Source organism: Monodon monoceros, unplaced genomic scaffold (assembly GCF_005190385.1).
Source record: "Monodon monoceros isolate NGI ecotype Baffin Bay Population unplaced genomic scaffold, NGI_Narwhal_1 Super_Scaffold_12, whole genome shotgun sequence".
NCBI lineage: Eukaryota > Metazoa > Chordata > Mammalia > Artiodactyla > Monodontidae > Monodon > Monodon monoceros.
In genome coordinates this window covers 9519820-9539506 of record NW_021703768.1, presented here as the reverse complement: position 1 = coordinate 9539506, position 19687 = coordinate 9519820, and the positions used below count along the sequence as shown (strand labels likewise).

Sequence of the window (19687 nt, the reverse complement as noted above, 5' to 3'; positions counted from 1 at the left end):
GGCCCAGCTCCTCAGTAGCCCTCACAGGTCAAGCCTTCAGTAACCATGGGTGGCGGGTGGGAACTGCATGGGGCGTGCGTGTCTGCACCGGTCAGGCCACTTCACGTGCTGTAGCTGCATCCTGCTGATGCTCAGTTAACCCCGTCACCCCCCACGTGACAGCCCAGTGGTCGTCATTCTCCGTCCCGGCCCAGAGGACCTCTCTACCCGGCCAAGTGCTCGCGACCAGAGCAGGCAGCCATCCTTCCCGCTGGTCTGCAGGCTCTGCAGGTGCTGAAGGGCTACCTTGTTCTCCACTGGGCCGGCCCTGCAGGAGGCTCTCGCCAGGTGGGGCTGCGGGGAGGGGGCCGGCTTGGGTCCTAGGTGGAGGGTGGGCTTTCAGCCCAATGTGCATGGCTGACTGGGGGCCGTTTCTTGTCAGGGCTGGGGCTCCGGGAGGGAAATCGGGGAAATTTCTTGTCTGGAAGCCAGGGAGCAAGGAGGTCCCGGCAGCCTCAGGGAGCCGCTCCTCAAATTCCGTGGTCGCTGGGCCTGCAGAGGCCCCGGGAAGGGGTCCCGGGCTGGGCCAGAGGCCGGGCAGCGGTGGGTGGGGTGGAGAGGAGGTGAGGGCGCGGGGAACCAGGCTGGCTGTAGAGAAAATGAGAGGCGCGAGGGAAGAGCCCAGGACTCAGGACCCAGAGGGGCTTGACTTGTTCTGCTTTTTAAGGGGAGCTACTTGGTGGAAGGTGCGAGGGGGGCTGAAGGTGCAGTGGAGAGGTTCTGTTAGGCAGGGGGACCTCAGCTCTCAGGGTGAACCTGTCCAAGAGCCCTGACCCACCTCTGCTCCATGCCCACGGCTGCTGGAGGGGGCTCCCATCACTGTCCCTCCAGGGGGCCAGGCTGGAGTGGCCGCCTGGAATAACGCACCTGGCTGTGCTGAGAGGACAGCACCCTGGAGGGCCCTGCATGGCTAGTCAACACTCTGGCCTGGAAGTGATGCTTCTCTCCCCTCACTGGCCTGAGCTGCTCACACGGCCCCGCTGGTCACAGAATCTGGAAGCGCGATCCCGTCGGGTGCCCAGAAAGGGCCACGTGTTGGCGAGACTCACTCGTGACTACCCGAGATGGGGAACCGAGGGAGCAAGCTTGAGAAGAGATGGAATCTAGGGTAACACCCCCCCCCCACACGACAGGAGTGTATGAGTTTCCTACTCGTGCCTACCTGAGATGGGGTACTGAGGGAGCAAGCTTGAGAAGAGATGGAATCTAGGGTAACACCCTGCCCCCACACACACACGACAGGAGTGTATGAGTTTCCTACTCGTGACTACCCGAGATGGGGAACTGAGGGAGTAAGCTTGAGAAGAGATGGAATCTAGGGTAACCCCCCGCCCCCACACACGACAGGAGTTTGTGAGTTTCCTACTGCTGCTGTGACAGATGACCACAAACTTTGCGGCTTAAAGACAAATGTATTATTCCGTCAGCTCAGCTGTTTATTCTGCTCTGGGTCTCACAAGGCCAAAGTCCAGCTGCTGGCTGGCTCGTTAGGCTCCCTTCAGGAGGTCTGGGAAGGATCCACTTCCAAATACATCTGACCCTTGGACAACAGGCCTGGACTGCGTGCGTCCACTTGCAGGTGGGTATTTTCCAACAGTAAACACTGCAGAGCTACACGATGCGCGGCTGGTCGAATCCTTGGATGTGGGACTGAGTGTATGGAGGGCCAAAGGGCCGGCTGTAAGTCACCCAGGAGTCTTCACCTGCACAGGTGGGCGGCGCCCCTAACCCGTGTTGTTCAAGGACCAAGTGTGCTCCCCAGTTTTTGCCACAGCCGTCCCTTGCAGTTTGGGACCGAGGCCCCGTTTCCTTCCTCGGCCCCTTCAGGTCTGTCTTCAGGGCCTGCACATGGTCCCTGCATCTCAGGGCCAGCAGGGGGGCATCCAGTCCTTCGCGCCTGCACCTCCCTTCTGTGACCACGAAGGGCTCCTGTGACATCACGGGGCTCACCTGCATCCCCTCCCTCTTAAGGTCAGCTGACTAGTACTTCATGCCATCTGCAAAGTCCCTTCACGGCAGCACCTAGATCAGCGTGATTGGATGACTGCGTAACCAGACTGAACCCTGGTTTGGAATCCTGCCTGCCACCGGGAGGGGGGTGGAGGGGCTGCACAGATGACCACGGGTGCGAGCACAGAGGCCGGAAGTTCACACTATCAGCTTCAACTGCCCTTGAAACGGGTCAAGGTCATACGATGTCTTGGTAAGTGCAGATTTTCAGCGCTGTATAAACGAGTTTATTTCAATGAGTGAATGGTGCAAACTATGCAGTGTCTCTTGGCAATGACCGGCATTATCATGAGGATTTAAGGTGCTAATGCAGTAATTCTCCAACGTTTTGATCTCAAGATCCCTGTATGCGCTTAAAAACTTATTAAGGACCCTCCCCCCTCCTCCCAAAAGCTTATGTTTTTGTCAGTTACACCCGTTGGCATTTAGTGTTAGAAAATAAAACTAAAAAATTAAGGCAAATATTTATTTTAAAATAATAATGGACACACGTTAATATACACTTTTTCTAGTTTCCAAAACAAAAGAAGAAGAGTGGCGTTGTTTTCCACTTCTGCAAATCTCCTCGATGTCTCTCTTAGCAGAGGACAGTGGGTTCTCACATCTGCTTCTAACAACACATTCAATTCAGTGCAGTGTAGAGTCTGGCCACATCGATATGTTCAGTAGTTGGAAAACAGTGCATATTCTGTTTTAGTCTCTTCCAAAACAGAACAAGTGGTAGTTTCAATCAACTTTTCATTCTGTTACGTTGGTCCACCTACACAAGAACGAGACCGTAATATATCGATGATTGGAAAACACCAGCTTACTGAGCCACGCACAAATACCATCAGTCGTTGCTGGCGGGGCGGGGCGGGGGGAGAAAGAGGGAGACTCCAGAGACCCTCCTGGAGCCACTGAGGACACAGTGAGCAGGTGGCTGCCGCCTACAAGCACTCTCACCAGACACCGGACCCGTCGGCACCTTGATCTTGGACCGCCAGCCTCCAGAACTGTGTTGTCTAAGCCACCTGGACTACGGTACTTTTGTTGTAGGTGTTCCACTGAAGTGACAGGGTCACAATTCTTTTCTGAGCAGCCGTCTGTCACGCAGACGTGTGAGTAACCGGCTGTCAGTCACATTTAGGTAAAGACGGTGTCCACAGGGAGGGGCCAGTCCAGCTGAAGCGGCCGCCATGCCTGTTATGTGAGGTGCTTCACACACTTGCTGTGTCGAGCGAGCACCGAGACGCCGTTGTACTCAGGGGCCGAAATCTAATGACTCAGGGGCTGGCACTGCTTCGAGGCCACCCTTCAGTGACAGCAGCTTTATAAGCGGGTGGTGGTGAGGAATACAGCTTCTAGCACCACCACCTGATCCCTACTCACGAGTTTTACCCGTCACTGCTTTTGCACCATCAGTGCAACTGTCAACACGGTGAAAACGGCAAATCAGCTCTTAGAAACTACTGTTGACCTCACAGCCCCTTGAAAACCGCTGTTATCACCTACGTAAGACGTTACAACAGCACTCAGGACCCAGCATGTTCCAGGTGCCCTCGTTGCTGCCACTGCGTTCCCCCAACGCTCCCCAAGGAGCCACCTGTCTTTGGTGCCCCCTTTCCTGGCACTTCAGATGACCCCCGTCTGCCCGGCTACCCCCAAGAAGCACCTGAAATGCAGAAACACTTCTCCACGCCTAGTAGTACTTCAATTATTTGTTACTTCGTTACTCCCACCCCCCCCCTTTAGTGGAGCTGTTTCACCACGAACAGAGAAAGAAAGGATTAAAGACATTCGGTCACATACAACCCACTAGCCTCTCAGCCCCTGCAGAAGTGTTTGTATTTCTGAGTGGTTGTTTATAATTAAAGACCAGGCCACCTAACAAACACTGAATAGGGAATTCCCTGGTGGCCCAGTGCTAGGACTTGGTGCCTTCACTGCCGGGGCCCGGGCTCGATCCCCGGTCGGGAACTAAGATCCCGTAAGCTGCACGGTGCAGCCAAAAAACAAAACAAACAAAAGGACAAACAAAAACACTGAATAAAGCCACAAGTGCAGGAATTGGGAATCAACAGGACAATGCTGGGCCCTGCGTGGGACTCCGGCTTCAGGGTCAAGTGCCTTCACTGCTCTTGATACACACAGGATGAGGTGTGTGCTCTTGATACACACGGGGTCGGCTACAATACAAGGGATATAAACTCGACAAGCCATTTGGAACTGGAAGATAAAAGGTAACATGGTACCCTGAAGAGGTGCTTTTACCAGAAAAAATCAAAAGCTTGTGAAACAACATGTGTACGAGTTTGTTCATAAGCCACATAGTTTCTCTCAACCCAAACCAGCAGAAGCATCTGTGAGGTCCACTCTTTGGAGGAGTGGTTTCGTAGCTCTTTTCATTCAACCACAAACCTCTTCTTGTGAGACTGGTCCAAAGCAAGTTGCCGTATGTTCTTTATAGGCTAGAATCCACCCTTGTAAATCAACTCACCTGAACTACTAGGTCAAGATATTTATCTCAGTGGGTCTAAGTCTGACGTGATCCCAAACTTGACGCATTTTGACGCTGCACCCAGAAAGCAACAGTGTAAGTGATGATAGCGCCACTTCACAATCCATTTCATGATGAAATGTGTACCAGGTTGTATGTTCATTAGGATGAATGATATTGGCGCTTACTACTACGCTTCCTAGCGAAACCACCAATGCATTAACGTAGAGAAAACACAACGACCCAATAGATAGGACTGGTCAGCACCCAGGTCCCCAGAAGGAACCCTGGATCGTTTCCTAATTCTATGGAAACTGACTGGTCCAAATCCTCTCCCCCTGGTGGCACAAGAGTGAACTTTATCATCATGATTCTCTAAGAAACATCCTTTTAGAGAACCAAACACAAGCCAATGGGGAGAGGGGAACTCTCGAGTTAGATTGCCAGGGTTTGACTAAGCTCTACCATGTACTGGCCGGAAGAGGCTGGCAGATGGTCAAAACTCACCTGTAGGATGGGAATAACAAGAAAACTGTCTCCTTTACAAGGTGGTGAGAACAGGTAAAGTTCTCAGAACACACCGGCCTTCGGTAAGGGCTGTCACTGTTAGCCAGTATTATTTTAATAAGCAGAATTAATTCAATACCAATCTACTCACACATGGTCATTGCAAGGTACACATGGTCATTGCAAGGTATTTCCTCCCACTTAACCCATTTTTCTGCATTTCACTCTAACCTCCACTCGTTCTGTTCCTCTGATAAGAAAATGCCAACAGGTTTCTGAATCGCCCTTCTAAGCACCTGCAGGTGGTGCAGGAGTCTGTGCCCACTCTGGCCTTCTCTGTACACGTGCTGGCCTGCGCTTAGGGTGGAGCCAGGGCAGGATAACGCCAAGGGGACTACGTGAAGGTTACGCTGTTAACGCGGTCTCAGTGGCACAGTAATAATGCCCTAGCACACGTCGGTGTAACCTAAAAGCTCGTTAAGACATCCCACAATCGTCTGGTGGACACTCACCTCTGACGGGTCTCTACAGTCAAAGATACACCCATTTACACAGATGCAGCATTTAAATAAATAGGACCAAGCCCATAATTCCTCAATGTTAAAATAAATCTTGAGAACAAACGGAACATTTAAAGCTGTTAAATACAGGTCCTACGGCTTATTAAAAAAAAAAGAAAAAAAAGAATAAAAAAACCAACTCAAACCCCTTCAATTAAGGCATCTGATGAATGTTACAGTGAATGTTTCTTAACTTGAAGAGCAGAATATAAAGGCTGTTTAAAGAGTTCCCTTTAATAGCAAATACAAAAAACCTGTGAGATCACATCTCTACAATTCCAGGTCTCTGAACAAGTCAAACTATTGCTACCAAACAGCTACTGTTGTTATAGCACCTACAGTGTCTAATGAAGGACACAGTAATAAATAACTGTAGATGCATCACGGGACACCCATTTATTTAATCACGGTAGTGGATCTTACTTCTACATTTTATTCTAAATTCTTTTTTTATTCTTCAGATTCTCCAGGCTTACGGATGTCATCAATCTTCAAAATCATTCTAACCACTTGTGTTGCAAGAGAGATCTGCTGCTTTTTGCCAATCAAGGTTTCTATGACGTGTTGTTGCTTCATATCTGAAAAACACATATAAATTACTATAAAACAGCATACATATTTATTACTAATACCTTGCTCCAATTTATGGAATTAGAGTAAAACTTAAGAAACACAAATTTGGAAGCCACAAGTCCCGGTTATATTTTCAGAAGAATACACTTCCACTGCTTCCCAGGACATTCTGGAATGTGAGCCTGGTTTCCAGAGAGCTGTGGGGACAGGGCCTCCTCAACCACAGGCTGAGTTTCTCAGTGACCTGCCGAAGGGGGAATCGCTCAGCAACACCTCATCCCACAGCGCACCCAATGCCGTCACTTACTGATAGTAAGCCCCATGTGACCGTGCCTGAAACGTAAAGTGACTCCAACGAAGACCTGGGCATTCAAGTTAAAGGAACTGAAATATGTGTCTGACAAGGAGTTGCTGCTGTTACTCAAGTCCTTGGGCTGTTAACCTAAAACCCAGAACATACCTACAGTTCTAAGTAAAAACAGAACAGAACAAAACAACACCAAGGGCTTCCCTGGTGGCACAGTGGTTGAGAGTCCGCCTGCCGATGCAGGGGACACGGGTTCGTGCCCCGGTCCGGGAAGATCCCACATGCCGCGGAGCGGCTGGGCCCATGAGCCATGGCTGCTGAGCCTGCGCGTCCGGAGCCTGTGCTCCGCAACGGGAGAGGCCACAACAGTGAGAGGCCCGCGTACCGCAAAACAAACAAACAAAACCAAAACACGAACTGCTGGAGACTCTGTGGTCAGGACTAACTGCAGAACCCCAGAGACGGCCCCATCAGGAATCACTGGGAATCACCAGGACCACCGTTCCAACAGGCTAAAGCTGCGCTACCTTTTCAGCAGATGAACTATGCGAGTGCTACAGAAGTTACAGTACATCCCATTTATAAAACACCCTGGAATTTATGGGACACGACCACAGAATCAGCTGTAAACCGAAAGTCAATTTCAGAGCTGTCTTATAGGTCATACAGAACCCACACCGACAGACATTTGCGTAAGAAAGGTAAGATGGAAATTATTTTCTAAAATGGAAGTCACCTTTGGAATAAATACCGCACTGCAGCTTTTTGTTATTAAAATTAGTTGTAGATTGCTAAGACCAGCAGTCTAACAATTCCCAAGGTAATTAAATCAAATGTTCTAAAATTCAGGACCTGAATACCTGAAGTGTGTTTAAGTACTTAAAAAGACAGGATAACACGCAGCACGTGATGTTTCCAGTTAAGTCGAACCGCAGCCCCAGAGTGGTGACGGTGCCTCACCGTTTGTTCCCCTGTGCATACAGTCAATCCCGAGGGCAGGGTTCATCTCCTTCACTTGTTTGGCTCGGACTTCGGTCATAGTCTGGATGGGATTCATGCCGCTGTTCTCGGCAAGGGCCATGGGGATGACCTCCAGAGCGTCGGCGAAGGCTCTCATGGCGTACTGCTCCAGGGTCGGGCACTGGAAGGGCACACGGTTACGGTCAGCGTGCTCGGCCAATGCCCCCCACCAGCAGCTACTTGGAAACATAATTAAATCGCGTACTTTGAAAAACTAACTCATAAAGAATTCTAAGGACAGACCGTCCTATGAAAACGTCACTACAGGATAAGGATGGAGAAGGTACATGTGTGAGAAGTCGGAACAGGTCAGCCCTTCCTGCTGTGCCTGCAGGTACGACGTCTAATTCTGAATTTCAAGTAACATTAAGAGTGCAGAGATTTGCCGTTGAGGCTGCAAGGTCTGAAAAAGGCTGAGACACGCTGGTTTGTGGTAACCCGCACTCGAGTACACGGGCACGAGAATCGACGCAGATCGGACGCCTGGGGTCTAGCATCCCCGCTGCACAGTCTGTGACGGGTCTCACTCACCTTGTCGGCCTCCTGGCTGACGGCCAGAGCACAGGCTATTTCAGCAGCGCCTCCGCCGTACACCACGCGGTTGTCACGGATGAGGTTCCGGATGACACACAGAGCATCGTGAAGGGATCGTTTGGCTTCCTCGATGATCTGGGGAAAACAATTTTGCCTAGGTTAACGTGATCACAATCTAATCACTTTAGAGCCGAATACCGTGCACCTGGGGTTTAATCTAAGTGCTTGCTGGGTACTGGAAATATTCCTACCTCGTCCCCAGTAATATCCTTGGCTAAAAAGACTGGTACCAGAAAGTTCTTTGCCAGATGGTTTCTATCTATTCTACTTTTCCTCCCTATAATGTAGTTAAAACCCCCCAAAATACAGGGCAGCCAGGGACTCATTCCAGGACCTATGCCCAAGTGAAGGGGGTCAAACAAAAACGACAAAGAAACACCCTTACAATGAGTCTTACTCATCTCGATGCACTAAAAACCCATTCCTGGTGAATGGAGAGCATGCCTATGGTTACCACTCAGGTTCCCCATTTATACCTATGAGACAGAGGAAAGGCGAGTGGGCCTCGTAGACCCAACAGTGGAACACGGTCTTCAGTATCTTACGTTGTGACATGTCCTTTTTTTCCCCGGCTGCACCGCACGGCTTGCAGGATCTTAGTTCCCTGACCAGGGACCGAACCCAGGCCCTGGCAGTGAATGTGCTGAGTCCTAACCACTGGACCGCCAGGGAATTCCTGACGTGTCCTTGCTTCTCTAAGAAAGATGCTGTCATCTTTCTTAAGGTAACTGTGTCTCAGTTAAGTACATAATGGGAAAAGCCAAATCACGTTCCAAATTCTGAAAAAATGTAGGACAAACAACTGTGTTCTCACCATCTTATTTCCTCCTCTGATGAAAATGGTGACGGCTCTGGAGTTCTTGCACTGCTCGATGACCAGCATCTTGTCTTTAGTGGTCCCGAATGAAATTTCCTTCACAAGACCCGCAAAGCCCAGCTTCTCGGCCGTGAGCTCTGAGAACCTCGGGACGATGCGGCCGCCCGTGGCAATGGCGATCAGCTGACCGGCAGGCCGGGGGAAAGGAAGACCAGGCTGGTGAGCGGGGACTCTCAGAATCGCACCACGGAGGAGCCACACTTGACCCACGAGCGCCGTGTTCAGTAGAACCTCTGCCCCAGCCTGGCCCAGGTTTCAAAGTCTGCCCCGAAAGCCTGGCTCACTGAGCAAGGTTCCGAAGAGCTGGGTGTCCTGGTCAGGCTGCGGCGGCCCAGCGCCATGACCCCGTGCGCAGCCCTCAGCTCCCCACCCGTCCCCGCCACGAGCAGCCACGAGGCCACGTGTGCCGGGCTACGGACCACGTCCGCAATGGCTCTCAGTACTGATGGGGCTGACAGTGAAGCGGGCAGCCTGTGCTCCTGCCTCAGAGTGCCTATGAGACAGCCAGGGAGAGAGGGGAAAGCGTCTCCAAGTGCCGTGAAACATCAGAAACACATATAAAAATGGTGACAATCCCCAGCGCACCCTCCTCTTATCTGTGGAGCCCTGGCACAGTGTGCTGACTGCAGGCGAGCGAGGTCACTGCAGCCTCACGTACAGAAACGCACCGTAAGCTCAACCCGTGTTCACAGTCTCTTCACAGGGAGCCTCCTACCTCGACTTCAGGGCCTCCGACCCAACGAACCGCAGGCAGGTTATTCTGAAGAAGTAAATGATTTGCTTCGTCGTCAAAGCCCCACTGGCAAATGGCTAGGTTAGCGCCAGTGTCTTTAATCTGGGGAAAGAAATGCCACAATCATGTTAATAAAAAGTAAGTACTCCTTGAGCTCTTCTGTTTGAAAAACGGTGAGAAACATAGCTAGGTGTGTAGGTGGGTGCATTAAAATAATGCACAGAAAAGAGAAGAAAAGAAATACCCAAATGTCTACCTTCTGTCATCTCTGAACTCTAAATATTGAACACGTATCAACGGGAATCACCTCATTTTTAAACAAAGCTTTAAACGTTAGCAATTCACGTGAATGCCACCGTTACAAGTGAAGCAACATGAGGCACGTCAACAAGGCCAAAACCCTGCCCCCCGGAAACCAAGGTCGCAGCTCTGTGCTGCCACGAACACCTATGAAGCAGTTTATTCGTGTGTGTGTTTAACAAAAGTTGAATCTTGCGATACAATTTTCTGTAGCTTGCTTTTCGCACTTGAGTAGGCTATCCTCCGTGGAACAAGATACAGGCTAATTTACAGGCCGACAGAGGTGACCCTGATTCTAGCACTACCTTCCCCCGCCCCCAATGCCACAAACAGCTAAGCGGCTCGTCCCGGGACGGCGGCAGTGATCGGTACTGTCAATCAATCCCTCCCCGGGCGGTAAGGACTATGCCGTGTCCCACAGCTGCCATTTCACTCCTGTCTCCACCCACCCACCTGGTTCTCCCCCTCCTCCCCCACTTCCCCGACCCTCTGGAAGCTTCCAGTGGCCCTCTGGAATTGAGCCCATTGACAAACTCCTTCTTGGCAATGTTCCCTTTCCATTCTGGCTGTGAACGATCGCTGGCGTCCCCTGAAAAACCAACATGCCACGCCTCCTCCTCAAATGGCTGTTTTCCCTCCCACCTGCTCCAAACAGGAGGGGCCCTTGCCTCTCCTGGCCACCCACAGCACCCCTCTTTGGGTCACACTCTCATTCCTGACAGTGTTGGCATCCAGCCCCATCACAACTCCTGTTAGCATTCCTGGCAACCTGCACACCTATCGTCACGGTCCACCTGACCCCCTTGGCATCTTGGTTCCTGTCCTCTTTTCCTGCAGGGCACCTCGGCCAGCACTCCCATGGCTACCCTAGATAGAGCCCAGGTAACAAGCTTTCATTTACAACCCTCTGTCAGCATACCCAACCCCTCAGCCTTCTGTTCCCAGCCTCAGGGCCTTTGCACATGCTGCCCACTCCCACCTCGCCGCAGCCTGGAATGCTCCTCACACAGCCATGCCGCTCTCACTTCTCTGAGGTCTCTGCCCACATGCCACGCCCTCAGAGGCCCTCTGACCAGTGTCTGTGACAGTCACCCGACCCGCTTTCCCCTTATTCTGCACCCTAAGAGCAAGCGCTCTGCTTTGTTTACTGCCGTATATCCAGTGCCCACGACAGCGTCTGGTATATACTAAGCAGAGAGATATACCATGAAAGCATAAATGAACTCAACTATTCCCCCCTCCCCTCAAAAACACTGGAACAGGTTCTAGTTTGTTTGCTATGATAATGTTTCAATAGAGACCCATGTTCATGCACCCCTGAGTGCTGGTGTTTAAAACTCCCAAGGACAGAGTCCCCAAAAGAGGAAACCGTTTCGTCGGAGAGCAGGCACGTGTAAAACGTTAATAGCCAGAGAGAAAGTTAAGTATTTATAAAATAACACTCTTGACTTGTTGAAGCAATGAACTGGGATGACTATGACTGCATTCTGGTTTGATTTCGGTTACTCAGCAACTCTTTTGTCTGAAAGTTATACTTGGAAGTCTCAAACATGTGGTAAGCCACATTACAACTGTTCAAACCTGGCACACACTAGCTCAGATGTGCCCAGGAGAATAAGCACATAAAATCAAAAGTGCAGCTCCAAATACACAGGCCGAGTCGTTCATGCGCCCCAGACACGTTACCATTTTAAGGCTTGCCCCCTTATGCCGTCCTGTGCCATTTGATTTTTTTCTCACTGTGAATGTTTACCCATTTGATAATTTAAAAGTAAAGGAGGGGCTTCCCTGGTGGCACAGTGGTTAAGAATCCGCCTGCTAATGCAGAGGACACGGGTTCGAGCCCTGGTCCAGGAAGATCCCACATGCCGCGGAGCCACTAAGCCCGTGTGCCACAACTACTGAGCCTGCGCTCTAGAGCCCGCGAGCCACAACTACTGAAGCCCGTGCGCGTAGAGCCCGTGTTCCACAAGAGAAGCCACCGCAATGAGTCGCCCCCGCTCGCCGCAACTAGAGAAGAGCCCGCGCAAAGCAACGAGGACCCAATGCAGCCAAAGATAAATAAGTTTATATATACAAAAAATAAGATTTAAAGAAAAAATAAAGGAAAGAAGCCTATACCTTTAATACCTTATTTGTAGCCACATAAAGTAGCAAGATTAACACAGATCAGCACATGTATTCACTACCTGGAGCTAACTAACTGCATCCTTTCAAAGTTTTAAATTTCACCAAGAGCCACGGTAAGACTTACCTGCCGAATCATCTCCTCAAACTTCTCCTTCTCATATTTCTGAAGGGCTTTAAAATCTTCTACAGACGTCACATCCAGCTTATGCTTCGTCTTTGGTTTCGGCGGTTCAAACGGACATGTTAGGATGGCAATCTTAGCATCTTCCACTTGCTACAGTGAGAGACAGAAACGTTATGAACAAACCGCTGGGCTAAGGAGGGAAAAGCCTGAAGCTGCAGAAGGCGCTGACTCACTTTGGGCATCTGCGGGTGACTGAAATCCTTGTCCACGATCACGCCCTTGATCAGCTTGGTGTCCTCCAGCCTCCCGCCCACTTTGCCTTCTACTTTGATGAGCTCGAAGTCAACGTCTCTGCGCTGCATGTCGGCCACAGTGAGGACGGCGTTCACGGCAATCTCGGCCATTTGTCGGTGACAGCTGTTAACCCTGAAACACATGAAACAAACCTTTCACGTTCACTGAACAGTGACTGCAACCAGAGCACAACATGTGATGTGGTAACTCATATGACACAACATACTGTGACCCACAGATACTGTACAAAAAGAATGCCACCACGACCTTCACTTTCAACCGTCTGGAGCAGGGATTCTTAACCTGGGATGCAGGGACCCCCAAAGGGAATCATAACCTGGGATGGGAAAAAAATTCCATCTTTATTTTCACTAACAATAACTGAAATTTACTATTTCCTTCCATTATGAATATACGTAAGAGACCACTGAAGTGCGGCAAGAACCAAAAATTTACCAAGACTGCCACTTTTTAATACTACTAACATTCTGAAGTCCAAAACAGAATGCGAGAGCGATGAAACCACCAAGGAGAAGCCAATCTCGTCCACAGGAGGTGCAGCACTTAATGAGAAAGGCCTGACCATATCAGTTACAGAGGGGGCACGTTATCTTTTTTGAAAGTTTTGAAACATCGGAAAAGACTGCTCAGTAATTTTAATTTGATTCTGGAGAAACCACAAGGGAACTCTAGTACTTGAAATACAGTGCTTGAAATCTTAGGTCACCTAGAGCAGGTAACCATGAAACTAAAAATACCGTGTGACCTAAGTAACTGATATACAACGTTTTGCTTTATGTTGAGGATATCTGGCTCTCGTTAATCCATTTGGACATTTTCTATAGTAAAGACCTACACATACTGGGGTTTTATAAAGACTTGCAAATAAAGCAGGGTCAACTTAGAAAGCAATAATAACACATGATTTGTGTACTTCAAGAGAGGGTAATGCCTGCTTTCCAGGAGAAAAACAATGCTGTACTTGTGACAGAGGCCACCCTGGGTAGTCACCCTTGCCCCAGAGCTGTCTCAGCTCAGACATGCAACAAGGGGACGGCTGGCATCACCGAAGACTTCTCTGCTTTAACACAGTGCTGCAGTGGATGCCCTTCCCCGAAGGCAGAAGGCAGCAGACATTTTTGTAGTACTTCCCCTGACCTCTAAGTTGAGACCATGTCTTCCTTCTTGGTACAAATTAAAAAATTTCTCAAATTGATATGGATAAGAAAAACAGCATAATAAGGCACCTTACACTGGATTTTTATGCTACATTTTTATAAGAGCCCACGAGTCTCTACCGTTGTTCAAAGTAAGTGTGTCCTGGGGCTGACGCTGCTTTGAGTCTCTGGGGCAACGACTGGGTCTTGAGTTCCCAAGACTTGGCAGCAGGCCTGGCACACAGTCAGTACTATGTAAATGTTCCAAACGTAAGTCACTTTCAGCTTAAGTCAAACTTCAAGACTGCCCCTTCATACTAAATCAAAATTCTGGATCATTAACTTGCTTGTTGAATGAATAAAAGCAGAACTTTCCCACTAAAAGGCTTCCTAGCAAAGAAATGGTAGAAAGAAGTGCTATGAAAAATTAATACAGCCCACTAGTAGGACCTTTTGCTAACCCGTCCTATCCTGCCAAATTAAAGAACTCTATAGTTTCCAACTACTGTCAAGAGGCCTTAATAACCAAACCTGGAAATTCAGCTTCCAACTAAAACACAAAATGCCTGTCTACATTTGCAGTAAAGACAGAGTAAACCAAAATAACAACACAAACCGAAAGCAGCTCATTAAATCAACAGGAAACCATCAATGATAATTCTCAGTTGCCTTTCTGAACAAGCACACAAACTCTGCCCACTCTGTGAACGCGCCCGGCAACACTGTACTGTACACGCACACTTTGGAGCCCAGCGTGGTCTTCGCGGTCTGGATCAGGGGCTCGGTGTCCTTCGTGTCGACGAGGACACTATCGCTGATCCTGTCCAGGTACTCGATAGCAATGCGGGCGGCCTGCTCGTAGCCATCGGCGATCCTGATGGGGTGAATGCCGCGGTCCAGCAGCTGCTCAGCCTCTTCCAACAGGGCACCAGCCAGGACTGAGAATGAGACAGCACACACCTGGCTCAGGAAATCGCTAAAACTCAAAACAAATTAGATGCTGCCGCTGGAAATACGAAGGTTCCAGAATTAAGGTGGAAGCATCTTAGAGGCCGAGGCCATCTAATCTAATTCTGCTTCGGTTCTAACCTGTATGTTCAATTCTTGGTGATATACAGAATGTAAAGAACATAAATCGCAAACATTTTTATAAAGGGGAAAAAACTTATGTATCCTGGCCCAGGGATTTCTGTTCAGGGACATATATGTTGGCGATAAAAGGATTATAAAATTTGTTTATTACCCTCCCCCCAACCTTGCCTTTCCCTCTCATTTCAGCATCACAACGATGAGGAGTTTGTTTTAATGCTGCTGTATTCCAAGCACATCCAGAACAGTGCTTGGTACCCAATGAATATTTGAAATATTTGCTGAATAAATTAATTCAAATTTCAGATACAGAAAAAGTAACATTAAAGATATTCATCTTATCAATCCTCCCAAACTTTAAAAAAATTCAAACCTTCAGAAAAAATTTCATGACAGTAAAATGAACACTAGTTTACTCATTAATAACATTTTGCCGCATTTGTTTTCTCTACAGATGTGTGCCTTTTCTTTTCAACTATGTGAAAATTAGTTGCAGAAATCAGACATGTAACCCCTAAATACTTCAACACAGCTCCATGTAACCCCTAAATACTTCAACACAGCTCCTAAGGAAAAGGTCATTCTCCTGCATCTCTGTAACACAACTGTCACACGCAGGAACCTTAACATCGATAAGATACTACTCTAATACATGACTCACAAATGACCCCATATGTCCCAAACATTCTTCACAGCTAGGAAAAACAAACCAACCAGGCATCCAACCAAGTTTTACACATTAAAGCTGGCTGTCATTTCTATTTAGCTCCTTTAATCTAGAATAATTGCCTAACTCTACTCCCCACCCCTTTCTTGTTCTTTTATAACAGTGACAGTTTTGAAGAGTCTGGGCCACTTGTCTTGTATCGTGTCCATTTGGATTTGTCCGACTGCCTCCTCATGATTTAATTCAGAATAAACATTCTCAGCAGGCGTGTTAGGCCTGTAATATTAAATAACACCTCTTAAATGAGAAAGGACATTTTGCCTTTTCTTACCAACCACTCCTGTGGTTCCATCTCCAATTTCATCATCCTGTGATTTGGACAGTTCGACCATCAGCTTGGCGATCTGATGATCGACATCCATCATGCTTAAGATGGTGGCACCGTCATTAGTTACGGTCACGTCGCCATCCTTATCCACCATCATCTTATCGAGCCCTAAAAGACACCAATGTTTAAAATGGCTTTGACCTCTTGACCCAGTTCCTATCTAGGAATTTATTATAAATAAATAATTCAACATACATAAAGGAATATCTCCATGGAGACCTTTCTAGATTGGCTAATCTAAAGCAAAACACTGGGAACAATTTAAAATGGCCAAAACTAGAGAAATGACAAAAAAATGTAACAGTCATCACAAAATATAATGTCACAAAAGACAACAGCTATGATTTAGAAAATGCTAATGGTAATTATGTTAAGTGGATAAAACACCTAATCTAAAATTGTATGCACATTATGACTGTAACCGTGTTTAAGGTCTGGAATACACCAAAAACGTTTGGCCACATTAGGGGAGAGGATGCTTCCCTTCATTTCCTAACTTTCGGCAAAGATACCGTATTGACTATTTATGATTTATGACTTTTGTTAAAAAACAGAGAATGTTAGTCTCTTACCATTTGGTCCAAGTGATGTTTTCATTGTATTTGCTACAGCTTTTGCTGCCATTATATGAGACTAAATGAAACAGAAAAAGCCAATATTCAAGTTACATATAATTTTAAGAGTTAAGAACACAGAGCTGATGGTTATAAAAATCACTTATGACATATTTTCCATTCTCTAGAAGTAGCAGCAGACAGGTCCACATCTAACGGTGACCACTTCCCAACTGCTAGTGTGAGAAGACAATTCTTATGTAAAAGAACAGAACTAAGTGCTCTGTGTTCTCTCTTTAATCCTCAACACATCTATGAGGCAGGTTCTACGGGCCCATTTTACAGCCCAGAGCATAGACAGTCTGACCTGACAGGCCTTGCAAGAGCACTGTGCAATGCTAACGTCATGTGAAGAGTCTGGCCGTCGACACACAGCACCTTGAACTGTCGCACTACGGTTTACTGCACACTCCTCTCTCAGGTGGTCCAGCCAGTACACAACCCACAAGGCGGTCAATGCTGAAAATAACAGCAGCCTGAATGCATCCTTTCCTCCTTCCACACGATTACACTCATTTGTCTGGTTCCCTGTCTTCCTATTCCTGCCGTCACCGACCTAACCCTGATCCATCGCACCTTACAGATTTCCTGGTCTCTTACCTCACCACCGATCCTTCGGATTCATCCTCCATCCAGCTAAGCTATCCATTTCTCTCAAACATGTTACTTTCCAGTCCCCAGCCCTTAAATGGCTCCCCAGCACCTCAACTCTCACGTCTGAAAGCTCCAGCTGCTCTTCAAAGCCCTCCACAGTCTGAGACCCCACCCCCTTCCAGTGAGGACAGCCTGTGCCTGCGACCCAACAGGTCCTCTAGTCGCTGAAGCACAGATGCACAGAAAACCCTCCGCCCGTCAAAATCCTGACCAAGTCTCCAAGCAGTTCAAGCGCACACATGCCGTGAAGCCTACCCCTGTCACCCCATCTAACAGGTAACAAAACACACAAAGTTCACCAGGTTTGTGAAAATACTGGTAATCCTCAAAATACACCCTGACTGATAGGTCTGCACAATGGAATTTTTATAGGCCAATAACCACAGGGGCGTGGCATACATATTCTTAACCAGGGGTGATACTGCCCGCCAGGAGATATTTGGCAATGCCCGGAGACACCTCTGGTTGCCACAGTCAGGGAGGAGACCACCGTGGGTAGAGGCGTAAACATCCTGAACAGGACAGACGCCACAACGGAGAAGGATTCAGCCCCAAATATCAACAGCGCCGAGGCCGAGAAGTGGGGCTTTAGACCACTGGCTGCGGAGTCACACAGAGGTGGGCCTGAACCGTGACCCTGTTCTTTACTAGCTCTGGGACCTCAAGCAATCCCTTAACTGCTCTGGGGTCAAGTTTCCTATTCCATAAAATAGTACCTGTCTCAGAGTGCGAGAACTACGTGAGATGTGGCAGGTCCAAAATAACCTGGACCTTCTGTTATACTGGTATTTTGGGTGCATGTATTTGGCTGTTACTTTCTCTGAAGTGAAAAATGGAATTGAATGCGTAACACAAGTCGTGTGAGCATCTACCACATACCAAGACTGGGCGGCCACTCCTTACGTTACCCTGTTTAACTCTGGTCCTCAGCTCGACGGGGGTGTATTGCCCCCACTGGGTTGTGTAACTTGTCCTAAGTCAAACAAACAGCCCGGAGTAGAACTGTACTGCTTCTTAATTTAGTAAAACCCCAAGAAACTAAGCAAACAGGGACACCTCTGACCTGGTGACACGGTCCATGCACAGCAACGTCATGGATTCCATCCTAAATGCTACCTCCCCAAGTTTAGTTCTACTTAAATTGTGATTCTGTTCAAATCCCCTTCAATGGCTCCCCTCCCATCCCTCAGGATAACATCTCGATTGCGGGGCATGCAAGAACTTCCACTTTTCGGAGCCACTGTAACTTAAGTAGACTGTGCTGTTAAAACCGAAGTGCTGTCTTCTACAAGATGCCATGCGTTCTCCTGCCCCGGTCCTTGCGTTCGCTGTTTCCTGTTCCTGGAAGCTAGCTCTTTCCCGTTCAAAACATAACTCCATCCCTGATCAAAAGCCAATCAATCCTCTCTCCAACGCCTGAAGGGCACCCTCCAACTTTTACCTGCCACCCCTCCCAAATCTGGTGATTTTGGTCGCACACAATCTTGTATTATGGTTATTGGTGACAACTTTTCACTCCTGTAGCTCGTTTTTAAATTTTTACGACCCCACGTCCAGGAATACGTCATGCATAAACGGACTCAAAAATGAAATACGCTGTAAATGACTAAACCTTTAGAACGCGACAAAGAAAATGAAACTCATTTCCTTTGGGGCTGTTGTAGGGACACCGCCTGAAGGCTAAGAATCAGAGTCCTAACCGGCCAGGTGACCTGAGAATACCTCCGTTGCATCTTACTGCTGAAAACGCTGCTCGGAAGGACTGCAGGCTGGAGAAACCAGAGGGGACGCGCCTTCAACGCCTGTGAATTCAAGCCACCCCACCCAACTCTGAAGGGCGCCTGCGGGCCTCTTTAACCCCCAAATGGGACTAGGGCTTATACGTTGGCCTTTCCCGGGCCCAAGGCGTGGGCCGCAGGACTGGAGACCAGAGGGGCTCCCTCGAACCTTCCCCGGGAGCACGTGGCAGAACCACTGTGAAGAGGCGCAGGCGCAGAGCCACTGGCTTCGGCCGCGTCCTCTCATCCCACTGCCAGTGCGTCCCCGTCCCGTTACCTTGAGGGCCTCAAGTCCCATAAGACGAGACTTGCGGTCCTGATCCTTGATGATGAGGAAAGGGCGGCCATATTCATCGAAGGCTAGGGTCCCCACAGACGCCATGATGCAGCCACTGCAGTTACTCTCCCGCAACCGGCGGAAACTACCGCGGAAGCAAGAACACACTCTGCTCTCGCGGGCGGGCGCAAAACCTCGCGCATGCGCAGTATAGGCCGCCTGAGACTTATTTCTTACTAGAGACTAGTTTAACGCCGGACAGTACCTTCTGGAATCAGCGGCCTTCGGAAACTTCTATCATCCAGGAAGCTGTGGGGGGAAGTTGGGAGACACGGACGGGAACTTGAGAACCCACAAGCCAGGAGTAGATAGAAGTTCAACATTTATTAAATCTATAAAATTGACTATTTCTTGACAGTGGTTCCCAACGAGGACCTCATTTACTTAGAGCATTATTTTCTCCCTCCTTCCCACCCCGGCTCCGAGAATATGGTAGAGTCCACTTCCTGTTTTTAA

General features: G+C 48.7%; 1 protein-coding gene across 2 annotated transcripts; it reads right to left on the bottom strand.

The window, feature by feature from the left end:
- Positions 1 to 2510: 2510 nt before the first annotated feature.
- CCT5 (chaperonin containing TCP1 subunit 5) lies at positions 2511 to 19672 on the bottom strand. Of its 2 annotated transcripts, XM_029216931.1 has the most exons (12): positions 19172 to 19447; positions 16421 to 16481; positions 15792 to 15956; positions 14444 to 14642; positions 12487 to 12679; positions 12254 to 12403; positions 9682 to 9801; positions 8904 to 9089; positions 8027 to 8164; positions 7436 to 7616; positions 6019 to 6173; positions 2511 to 2809 (listed from the first exon to the last, which is right to left on the bottom strand). In XM_029216931.1, exons 1-11 carry the CDS (start codon positions 19274 to 19276, stop codon positions 6046 to 6048), a joined length of 1626 nt encoding a protein of 541 aa, XP_029072764.1. In that variant the 5' UTR covers positions 19277 to 19447; the 3' UTR covers positions 2511 to 2809; positions 6019 to 6045. The 2 variants fall into 2 exon arrangements, with proteins under 2 accessions (XP_029072764.1, XP_029072763.1); XM_029216930.1 differs by lacking the exon at positions 2511 to 2809 and having other exon boundaries at positions 5594 to 6173; positions 19172 to 19672.
- Between the last annotated feature and the right edge of the window lie 15 nt (positions 19673 to 19687).